At 51.3% G+C, this 11,876-nt stretch overlaps 2 protein-coding genes across 2 annotated transcripts; one reads left to right on the plus strand and one right to left on the minus strand.

Annotated features, from left to right (window-relative positions):
- Positions 1 to 4,976: 4,976 nt before the first annotated feature.
- Positions 4,977 to 5,162, plus strand: POSPLADRAFT_1142726 (hypothetical protein; the record flags this gene model as incomplete). The annotated part of the gene is made up of 1 exon (XM_024485464.1): positions 4,977 to 5,162. The coding sequence occupies one exon, from the start codon at positions 4,977 to 4,979 to the stop codon at positions 5,160 to 5,162; it is 186 nt and encodes a 61-aa protein (XP_024338896.1).
- Positions 5,163 to 8,558: 3,396 nt separating this feature from the next.
- On the minus strand, positions 8,559 to 10,675 carry POSPLADRAFT_1142914 (hypothetical protein; the record flags this gene model as incomplete). The annotated part of the gene is given in 9 exon segments (XM_024485490.1): positions 8,559 to 8,642; positions 8,849 to 9,115; positions 9,207 to 9,312; positions 9,664 to 9,797; positions 9,972 to 10,045; positions 10,126 to 10,242; positions 10,262 to 10,316; positions 10,373 to 10,396; positions 10,433 to 10,675. The coding sequence occupies 9 exon segments, from the start codon at positions 10,673 to 10,675 to the stop codon at positions 8,559 to 8,561; spliced, it is 1,104 nt and encodes a 367-aa protein (XP_024338897.1).
- Positions 10,676 to 11,876: the final 1,201 nt, after the last annotated feature.

Here is an 11,876-nt window from a genome sequence, read left to right on the forward strand (position 1 = left end):
CTAGCCATTTTGTAATTTTTTCCTTTTCGCGGGCTCGAACCCGCGACCTCTGTACTACATACCGGATATGGACGCGTCGTTATCTACTGTACAATTAGATTAGATGGGGTGGCAGTGCGCGGCACAGCTCGGGCTCCGCTGACACAGCCTCTCTGACTCACCGGCCCCCGGGGCCGCGTCAGCATGCTGCGCACAGACCAGCTGTGCACGGACCAGTGTGCACAGCCTCCCCTAAACTCCCCCTGTATATAAGCCGGCCTCTGCTGCCCTAGGGACCTCAGTTTCGACCTCTTGTCCCTAGGTCAGTAAGCCTTCAGTTGTATTCCTTTTTCCTTACCTAACTAATATATTATCTTGTCCCTAGCCTTAGGTTTGAGCGTTGCTCACCATCGCTTCGGTGAGATCTAGTCGGATGCCCCCAGCTTTTAGGTTTTCCCCTGTCGCTTGACCTCAAGTCACGACAATCATGGCGGTCAGCACTATGCTGTGGCCACTGGGACTCTGCAGGAGACTAGCTATACAGGAACATAATATTGCTCATGAAATCATAGAGAGTGGTGGACCATAACTACCCGCAGCCATCAAGTTGGAACGACCAAAACAAGGAAAGGCAGGATGTAGTAGATAATCAAAAAAAAAGGAATTTGATGTTGACCAACGAACGAACGGTATCGGGCCTGATACCAAGGGAGTAGAGTGTTTTCCATGCCAGCATACCTAGTTCTTCCTACCCTTGCTCTTTTTTGTCGGAGATACGGCTTCTTGAGTGGCTCTCGAAAGATGCGCCGCCTTCTCTGCAAGGCGCGCAGACTTGCACTTTTGTCCAGGCCTCAACTGCGGAATGAGAGGTCGAGACATCAGTTGGTGGGTCTCTGCTGAAGAGGGCATCGTCACGGCCCTCCGCCTCAGCGTCGACGGACTGGCTGTTGTTGGACTTTGTGCTTGGCTACCTTTCCGTGCAGAAGATAGTTTTCCGCCCGATTTGGGAGTCCTAGGAGACTTCCTGGATGAGGGTACCGCGATCCCACGGGGCTTGGGCTGTCGTGCTCGTTCCTTCTTGGGTGTTTGAGGAGAAGGGTCAGGTGTTACAGGTCACGCAGGCAACGGAGTAGAAGGGAACTCTGCCGGGGGGGTGCGGGGTGCTGCCGACCACGGAGTTTCTAGCGGTGATACGACCTACGAAACCCTAACCCCTAACCTGGGTGCGACCTAAAGGGACTAGAGAGACGGATTATAGTCTAGTGAGAGGGGAGTTAGCAGCAAGGTGTCCCGCGGTTCGAGTGAACACGAGAAACGCCCTTGGAAAAGGCTACGAACGATGGGGAAGGTACGAGGTGGCTTCGACACGTCGTCGAAGCTACTCGGAGGCTGTGGGTGGTTAGCGGAGACGATCGAAGCTCGGCAGAGCTCTTCGATGTATCGTAGAAGGAAGGGACACAATTCGATAGGGTGGACTTAGCTAGGACGCGGTTCGCAGTTTCTTCGACAATAGTCGAAGTCGAAGGGTTCGTCGAGACGGTATCGACGAGTAAACGCCGTGGACGAGGTTTCGAGGTTACGCAGCGAGGGACGAAGTGACGCAGTTGAAGGCTTAGACGCGGGGCGAACTCGACTTGTGAGCTCTGAACTCGAGGGGGGAACCAGATCTTGTATTTTTTAGAGAGAAGTACGACAGATTTTATACTACACAGGACGCTACGACTATCGAAAGTGGCACCCTGGTACAAGGGGCTTTGCATTGTTCCTCAAGAAGCTGCCTCACCGAGGGGCACATACCAAGTCCATCGGTAGAGTGACGTCATGCCGAACGCGGAGATGAAGAGCAACATATGGCCACTTCGGACCGGTAGCCGTCGTGAAGGCATGCCGCGAGGTTCGATACCTAATCGGGAAAGACCGGCTACTTCGGTGTGGCTTGGAGCGAAGCGCGCGCTTGGCCGAGCGGCGTCAAGTGGCCCTATTGTTCGCCGAATGCGGAAGATGTCCCGGGATCTACGCGCGAGGCATCGGGACGACCGTGCCGAGCTTCGAGTAAGCGTCGCGCACCGTCGAAGGTGTCGAAGAGCGTCGAAGGCGAAATCGAACTGTTGGGAGACTGAGTCGAAGTGCCGGGCGGGATGCGAGTGCCGAAAAGAGGTGTATCGGGGCCCAGAGGGGCTTGGCGCCTATCAGCGGCCATTCAGTAAGAGGAGGACTAATGACAAAAGTCAGCTTCGAAGCGGCCATCGAGAAAAATGGTAGGCATGCACGAGGGGAGGTGGTAGTATGGGGTGGGTGAGCGAGTGCGGCCCGGAAAATGATTGTCTACCCAATCCGCTCTGATTTCATGGTTAGCTACAACCGAAGAAGTGATATAACAGCGTACATCGTTCCAGTCCAGCTTCGCCCCAACACTGGAGGACCAGGGGGCGGACGAGGGTCGGTATCCGCAAAGGATGGTGGGGGGTCCATTGTTCTCAAAAAGACTGACCGAGGAATATGAGAAGAAGAGAAGTTGATGGTGTTGGAGGCCATCGACCTCTGTTATATACCTAAATTACGAACCAGCCACACCGGAGAACAGCGAGCCACTGTGATCGAGGGGAGGGGAAGATGCCAGGAAGCCACCGACTCTTTGTTCCTTTCGCCATCCGTGGCGAGAACAAGGACAATCACCGAATTGAGTAGTGAAGGCATCATTAGGAACCGCTGAAGAACACCGTTCTTAAGCAACCTGAAGAGTCGGGGTCCTGCTTCAGACATAGAATTCAGCTTTTCTTTGGCTGTCTTTTTTCTTGGCGATAGGTTGATATCCTCGATGCGCCCTTTGACTACGATACGTAATTTGGATGAACTCCACATCAGTCGCCACATGTCCGATTTTACTTATACCTGGCTCACTAGTCATGGCAGCTAGGAATTTCATGATGCGTGCCACATGGGATGATTCAACAGTGGTTGAGTCAACTGCTTTCGTCGGGTGCAGAGAGAGAGCACCAACCAAAGTTATACGCCGCCGTGATATAGACGGCGGGATGCGGGATGCGTGCCTGGGAAACACGTTGGCGCGTCCTAGGACTGTATAAAGCAGCATGACAACTTTAGATGACAAAATAGGCCAAGGGTCCAGAATGCTGAGCCTGTATGATGCCCGATGGCGCAGAGACATCAGGAAAGTTGGAAGTTCGCTGAGAACACTGACTCAGCGATCTGAGCGCGTTCATTCGGCTCAGCAGACGCTTTCAGCGTGTCCGCGGCTCAGCTGTCAGCACAACAAAGTTTTTACCTCGCTTCGCTTCAGCAAGCTTCTGTCAGCATTATCAGCGAGCTCAGCACCTTCAGTCTTGTCAGGCCTTCAGCATGACAAGGGTATTTTATTAAATTGTAATAGATACCAATTAGATTATACATTTAGGCCTACTGACATATATTTGATTGGGCGATATCAAAACAAGGCCATATTGAGAAATACTTGATGGCAGCGAAAGTGCATGCGCGAAAAAGAGCAATGGATTCCGAAAATACGAGATTAATATTCATTTCTGATTCGACGGGTTTATACTCTATACAACGTAGGTACAAGTAGAGTGTAGACAAGCCTCCAATAACTCTTAACAATGGTCTCCGCGCCTTTGGACGGAAGCACTCAAGAGTGAGACCAGCGCTAGGTGTCAAAGCCTTACAGTTTTCAGGCAGACAATGCATGCGCCCCTAGGTAGGGGAGGCACGGATGGTCCTCGCGTGCGGCACATTGCATCAGTAACCCGCGAGCGAGTAAGAGGACAGGCTGTAGGTGGGAAAGCGACTAACGTCCCGCCGGACTGTGGGGTGCCGGACTTGAGGAGGCGGTAGAGGCGCCGGGGGAGCGTGATGTATCGACAGCATCCCACTCCTCCCAACGGATGAGGAGGTTCTCGGCACACGTTTTAACTGCGCATGACTCCGTGAAGGCCTTGAAGTCAGCACTCCGAGAGTAAGTCATATTAGTTACTTTGTTAAATTCACAAATAATGATGACTTACCACAACAATGACTGTGCAGAGGGCCTCCTGTGGTCGACGCTGGTCGTTTCACAATTAGTCAGGCTCCAGAGGTCAGTGGATATGTACCAGTAGAAGACAACTGCTTCAACTGAGATTTTTGCAGTGAGAGAGGGAAATGCGAGGTTGAAGTTCAGAGCTGGAAGCGAGTGGGACCCATGTGTGGCATTATTGTTCGGCTGCCAGGACTTGGTAGATGAGCACACTCCCATTCATTTTTCCCCCTTTCCAATCTGCTCCTACGCTACCCCCCCCTCCCTCCCCCAACTTTGCTGTATGTATGGAGTTGGCCCCTTGATTCCAGGTGAGCTCTCTGTCTTCAAAACTTACACTATTGATGCTATGCCCGAAGGTGCAGCTAGGGTGGAGGAGGGGCAACTGCGCTCTCCCCCTGTCTTACAACCCGGACTGTTGTACAGCCGGGTCCTGTTGCTGGTGCTATTGTTGAAGCGCGAGGTGCTGTTAATGCCACCATCTCCCACTCCCGTGAAGGGGAGCTGGAAGATGCTGTGCGGTAAGTAAATAAAATTTCTCACTGTTGCTGGGCTGATCGAGTCGCCGGGCTAGGCGAGTAGTTCGGGGTCGAGGGAGCCTGGCATGCGGATCGTCCGTATGAGGGCCCGGATGCACGACATGGAAGAGTTGACGTCCGGCGTGGGCAGAATAAGTCTCGGTGAGCACAGCTCGAGTGTCGTTTGTACTGCTATGGAGAGGGGGGAACTGATTTTCTTTCAGACTATCTACTTTTTTATTTACAGGGCGTAAGTGTTGCGAATACAATAGAATGTCTAGGAACAGCATACCTGTCTCTTTCCTGGCTGAACGAGCATCCGGAACCCCTGAGCGGGTGCACCATCGGCCCCGGGTGCGAGACTCTACCCCCATTCTTGGCACGTCAGCGGTTGGTGCATCTGTTCTGCCTTTCCGGCAATGACGCTCGTGCACCGCTAATAAGGTATGCATCTCATACACCCTGGGATAGAAGACAACCATCCTATTATAGCTTTGGTTCATGTAGATTGTATAGTACATGCTGTTCATCTGATGCCTGTGCTTTATGGCACCATGATACCCCATGATTTCCACTCTTCCTACTCATTGGACAATTTCAATTCATTCTATGTAAACGAGTATGCAGATTAGACTTCCTGTACTAGTATTATGGTATTAGGCTGTCTAAGAATTAGTTAACTTATTGTTGTATTATAGCTTATATTACAATATAGTATTCAGAGCCAGGCTGAGATGCTGAGCCTGCTGAACGGAGTGATTGTGTCCGCTGAGCTGCTGAGAACGCTGAGTCGCTGAAGTCAGCCTGTCAGCAATCTCAGCGCATCAGGAGTGTCCGGTTTTCCTGATGGACCAAGTTCAAGTGCAAAATCTGTCAGGTAAGTGCAGTAGCCATAGGTGACACATTGTTGGCCTCCATTTTTCAAGGAAATAAAATGAGCTTGTGCTTTGGGAAAGCCAGCAAGGAGGAGAAACAAAGGGTAAGTCATCATGGTGGTAAAGAGTTGAGAGGCTATCACATACAAGCACTCATATAGTGTCCTAATGAGGACCATCTTAGTACCATACCTACTTAAGAATACCAACACCAATAGCTACGACAGCCAAACCTAGTCAGAGTGGGGTAGGCATCCTGTATAACCTGAATACATATATTTGCTGCTGCTCCAATAAATGGCGAGATTGGTGTGCACCTCTACTGCACTGTACCTCGCCCTGTGGGCTTGGGGCTCCTTTTTCCAGGCCTGTAAGCACCTGCATAGGACTGACATTGAGCTATAATATTCGTGATACCACTTAACATACAAAATAATACATCTTGTCTCAATATGGTTCCAAATAGGCAATATTTGGTTAACTGTGAAAGCACACCAAACTTGCTTATGTAAAGGTGGAGTGTGGATTGAGACCCTTTTGTGGTAATAGGCTGCCATTACACGTGACTTCCTCCTCCACGTTTGTTGTGTTCACTCTGTGTTCGCAGTTTGGAGGAGTCCTCCTACTGATATGCTACCTTGTGCTTCACCATGTGTGCTAGTGCTTACCTGATGCTTTGCTCTCAATTTTGAATCCCTCCTCAGCAGTTTTTGTGTCAAGCTCCCCAGCACCAAGCTCTGATTATACACATTCCTAGTCTGTCGGCTGAGGATGACCATGAGAACTTCCTCATGGCAATGCACTTAGTCTCACGATGCAAGAAGTTTAACATGATACATTATGTGCTCTTGTGTGTCGATTCTGCCCAATCAATGAGGTCAAGCATATGTCATGAGTTGGTATGGTGTCTAGCCGTTTTTTAATTTTTTCCTTTCTGCAGGCTCGAACCTGCGACCTCTGTACTATACGCTCAAATGGACAAGCCTTGCCGGCACATCACATTCTCCTGTGGATAGATTAGATTAGAGAGGATGGCAGTGCACGGCACAGCTCAGGCTCTGCTGACACAGCCGCTCTGACTCACCAGCCCCCGGGGCTGCATCAGCATGCTGTGCATGGACCAGCTGTGCACGGACCAATGCACACAGCCTGCCCTTATCTTCCCCTGTATATAAGCCGGCCTCTGCTGCCCTAGGGACCTCAGTTTCAACCTCTTGTCCCTAGGTCAGTAAGCCACTCCTGTATTCTTTTCTTACCTGACTAATATATTATCTTGTCCCTAGCCTTAGGTTTGAGTATTGCTCACCATCGCTTCAGTGAGACTCAGTTGAACGCCCCCAGCTTTTAGGTTTTCCCCTGTTGCTTGACCCCAAGTCACGACAGCGTCGGCTTGACACCTTCCAGCCTGATCTGAGCATCCCGCAGAACCTCCTTGGACACCTCCTCTTTATGTGCAATAAAATGAAAAACTTGCGGTTGGTGTGTACACGTAAGTGAGCTCCTTACCTCCTTTCCAGTCTGGGAGTTTATGTACCATCTATATAGTCCTTTGGTGGGTATTTATGGCAGGGTGTCCCCTTGAGGACATGTACTGTTGTCTTGAGGTCAGCTTAACATCTAGTGTTGTTCAGGGCCCGGCTCAGGCCCAAAGCCCTACTTTGGGCTGGGCTTTTGGTGGCTGGGCCGGGCCTCAGAGTCAAGCCAGGCCTGCCCCTAGGGCCGGGCTTGGGCTCGGCTCAGCTCGGGCTGAGCCCTGGGCCTGGTTGTGGCATTCAACACGGTAGTTGAGCCTCATGCCGGACTCACCTTACTGGTGTGTAGGCCAGCACTTAACTTGTCCAAAAATCCGGACACTAGTGAGGCTTACTATGGGTGTTATAATATTGTGAGTAGACACATATAGGTGTAATGATCTTGCAGAAATACTGACATTCGATATCAGACCCTTGAGCACGATGCAACATGATGTGTTCATCATGGGTGATTGATCCTTGACCTTGTATTTGGTCTCAGAAACTGTCAGTGACAGTGGTACAGCGGTGGTGACCACCAAGATTCCTATTAAACAATGAATTAATCCAGCCTATGGTACATTTTGCATACTAATTATAGACACCCAAAAGCCCCGGGCCCAGGGCCCAGCTCGGGCTTGCTGAAACCCAAAGCCGGGCCCTCTAGGAGGGCTTTTGAGGGCTTGGGCCGGGCTTTTGGCAGCTTGGCTGGGCTCGGCCCGGCCGGCTTGGGCCTCAAAGCCCGGCTGTGGACAACACTATTAACATCAACCAGAGGTGGGCAGGGTTGCTTGTTACCATATCTGCATGTGCTAGCCCTAGCCTGACAGTGCACTCTGGATCCTGAATCTCACTGTCGCACGACAGTCTTTGCAACAGGCTCCTCAGTACCAACCTCTGATCTACACATTCCTGGCTTGTTGGCTAAAGGTGACCACGGGGACTTCCTCACAGCAATGGACTCAGTTTTGAGGAGCTCGGATCAGTCGGTGTGCCCCACTGCAAACATCATGATCCTGCAGCCATTAGCAATTGATGTGACCCGGTCAATGTTATGCTCTCGTGCGCAACTTGTATTGTATGAGGGAATGCATATATTACGGAGAGATATTCTTTTTGACATGATGTCAACTCATATACTATAGGCTTATAGCTAGTACAAGACTATGTGTCAAAAAGATTATGCAATAATTGATTGTCTGATTAAATTGGCTATTTGGTACCGGCAGGCGGAGCTGCCAACTCGCACAAGTCTGTCGGAGGGGTTCCACGTGCGCCGCGACACGATCACGTGCTACGACCCGCGTCGTCATGACGTCGACGCGTCGCGCCAGGGAAACCAGTCGAGCCTACCACTGTGGAATGAAAATGGAGAAGCAGAGGTGTGATTTAAATAATGAGGCTCTAATCTCACTACCGCATGGATCATTGCATCCCCATCGACGTTCTACCGGGCGCAAAGGAATAGACAGAACCTTATTCTGACGCGAGGTCCCGAGCTACGACTCAGTTTTATTAGCTCTAAAGCCACAGGTTCATATATTTGAACCTGATGTTCCTATGATGCTGTACCGCTAGATCTGCATATAACAGCCTAGACTGTTGGCTTGATTATCGAGAAAGAACTGTGCAATGCAAGATTTCAACTTGAAGTAGGATCGGTCGTGGGTGTGGTAGTGATTGTGTTCATCGTAGGTCTGCCGTGGTACGAGCAGTTGCATCCAACCTGTCACAAAAATGCATCGACTTGCAAAAATGGAGCAGTTATACTCAGAGGCCATTGTGCAAGGCGTCGGAAATCATAGTGTTGGTATACCGCAACACCGGGCCCGCAGATTTTATCTACTGGCTGGCATCCTCGAGCCATCCAAGCGCATCCGCCACATCCACATCACCCACGCACCCCTTTGACTCGCTATTCAGGTGACGCACCAGTGCGTCCTTCCGACTGCAGCGCGTCTCGCACACGCCTACCATCCATCGACCCTTGTGCTCGTATGGCTCTGCACTAGTCGGGATACCGTACTCGGAAGCCAGCTCAACAAGCACTCCACGACAATTCCACTTTCTCTGTGGCCCATGTGTCTCTCTACGTGCCGCTTCATCGAGCTCGAGAAACACCAGATTGGATGACTTCACGGTGCATTTCACCATGCTAGGTTCATCCATGTCCTCGGGCTCGGGAACTTTGCCATTGACCTGCACGTTGCATCTGCAGGTATGACGGGGAGAGCGACGACTAGTGGAGCTACCCGCACGAGGGGATGGTGACGAAGAGTCGCGCACTGACACCGAGCGCGACGATGTGGAAGGGCTGCCACGATAGGGGTGGCTCCGGTGCTTGAGAGACTGCACGGCAGAGCGTATAGGCAGCGATGAAGAGCGCGACGACCCAGCTTCACTGGCGTTATCAATACTGCCTGGTGAGGGCGTGGTCGCATCTGGTGAATATACAAGTGTATGGCAATGGAGCAGACGATGATAGGGCCGAGGTCTACGCAGGAGTGTCCCTGGAGTGAGTGGGATCGCTCAGCGCCGAGGCGATCTCGTAGGTGCTCGGATGAGCGAGCAGAATAGGGTCGACCTCCGGGAAGGATGTAGCGCATTCGATTCTAGTCGTATCTATCGTGCTTCCGGTGTCGTATCCTGACATCAGGAGAACCCCATTATAGTCATTGCAGGGTGCAGTGCTGACCAAGTCAAGGCCGTGTTAGTGAGGAGTGACAGCAAAAAGGTAGGAAACTCACGAATGGACATTTGGATACGAGATGGAGTAGAACTCCATTTGAGTTCCTAGTATGCTCTCCGCATAGAAGTACGAAGGCGTGTCCGATGTCCCTGCCGACCATGGAGCGGAAATGCTAGCAGTAGGCTGCTCAACCTATGTATGCACGTATGGGTCTAGACATAGGGATTGTTCAAGAGTGGAGAGCACGCGAAGCTTCATTGTCGCTTGCGCCATGAACACTGCTAGATATTGACATGGTCGATTCCGGTGGCGTAAAAGGTGTGTATAGCTGTGCCAGGGTACTGCATGATATATATATGGCAATACTAGACGAGGTGCGAGGGCAGTAGAGGGGAAGGGCTCCAGGAGGGATGGACAAGCGGCGGCGTGGGGCAGGAGGTCTGTGCATCGCAGAGCATGATTCTGACAACGTGAGAGACGTGTCAGAGCCTAATGTCAACATGACAGGTAAAATACTCACGACTGGATGTCTGGATACCAAGGGGCGTGCATGGTGTCGAGGTACGAGCCGCAGACACTCTGCGACTCTGGCCATGGGAGTTTTCTGCATAAAGATAGGACCTGACACCTTGCAGTACTAGGGTGTACATACATACACCCAACTCCTTTTGTGCCAGCCCTTGCACTGGAACGTCTGCACTCCCCACTGTTCTGCAGAAACAAGGATGAGAATGGATATGAGCAGCGCGATAACGCCCAATACATACGTGCCCCTTAATGAACGTGCCACCCTATGCCAGAACCACCGGTTTGGTCGCATCGCACACAACATTTCCGACAAGCCCTTGCTGGAAGGCCATGAGCTGCACACTTTTCCCTCCCATGTTGCCTGTCTGGACAAAGACTATGCTGTCTTCGATTCTTGCGTTAGGAGTCGTTGGCAAGATATACACACGAGCTTTCTCGGGAATGTGATGCGCATGGCGTTTAGGCGTCATTGGTTGCCGGTTGGCGACGATTGAATCAGGAAGGGAGAGCGAGCGAGTGCCTCGAGGTCGAAGAGGTCCCATGGCATCGGTGCGTAGATTTACGAGTTGAAGAGAAGAGAAGAGAAGGAAGGTGATATGATTCTGCTCGTCGAACGCAGCCGCTTTTATATTTTAACAAGCTCTGGTACTAGCGTGTGACATTCGGCATAGGGCGTCGCCCTCCCGCGGTTGTAAAACTGTTTAAAAAAATCGACTTTGCATGTATACGAAAGCCGAGCTGTTCAGCGAGCCTCGCCGAGGAGATCTCACTCGCGTGAGTTGAATACCAGGTTCTTTGACAAACGAGAGAGGAGATCAACAAAAGCCAGGTATCAACAAGTGTACTCAACGAGAAGAAGAGAGAAGTCAGTGACAAGTGTTGTGGTGTAATTAAGACTGAAGCGGCCTTCCCACAGCGGTTCACAGCCTGAATGAACGGTGGTCTAGGGTTCAGGTGCTTGGGCTTTCACACCGGCGTCCTTGATGCGCCTCGTAGCCGACACTTGAATGAGTGCCACAACCCACCGTGTCCCCTTACAGTCAATCGCTCGCCGCGTAGAATCGCAGATATTGGCTTTGATATCCACTACGACACAACTCGTTTGTGAATTATTCGCTAGCACAACGAAGTGTATCTAAAAAAATCAATCTGGCAAAATAAGTCGGGGCATCCTCAGGGAACGGGGCTCACAGGTATCCTGAAGCCACATTTACTGCACGAGGAAACGGGCACTCGTGAAGGTGAACGCGCGTGGAAGTGGTGAGACTCCAGCCGCCCAATCGGACCAAAGAGAACAAAGGCACATCATGACTGATTATGTCCGCCTTGTTCGATCGGTGGGCAACGGTTCCAACCACGTCTGCGATCAACGCCTCTCGCCATCAGCTTCGATGCTTGCGTTATCCATGGGGGTCCAGAACTTACTTTGAGTGACGGAAATGAAAAGGATGTACGCCGCAGTCTCTGTTGTCAGTCAGGACTGGATGTGAAAGTCTTCGGAACAAAGGACAAGAACTTCGCATGAGCGCCGGGGACGCACCGTGGTCTTCTATATAAATTGCATTCTGCCCATCTTCATTCATAATCGACACTCTCACCGCAGCTAAACAAGTCTGTGAACCGCCACTCCTGCGTAGGTGAGTTCGGTCTCAAATAGCCCACATTGAGCTCCTAGAACTGACCGCAGGGTCGACAGCACCACCAATCGTGCCTTTGTATTCAAACACCTTTGCGTAACCCACC

This window comes from Postia placenta (genome assembly GCF_002117355.1).
Source record: "Postia placenta MAD-698-R-SB12 unplaced genomic scaffold POSPLAscaffold_7, whole genome shotgun sequence".
Classification (NCBI taxonomy): domain Eukaryota; kingdom Fungi; phylum Basidiomycota; class Agaricomycetes; order Polyporales; family Adustoporiaceae; genus Rhodonia; species Rhodonia placenta.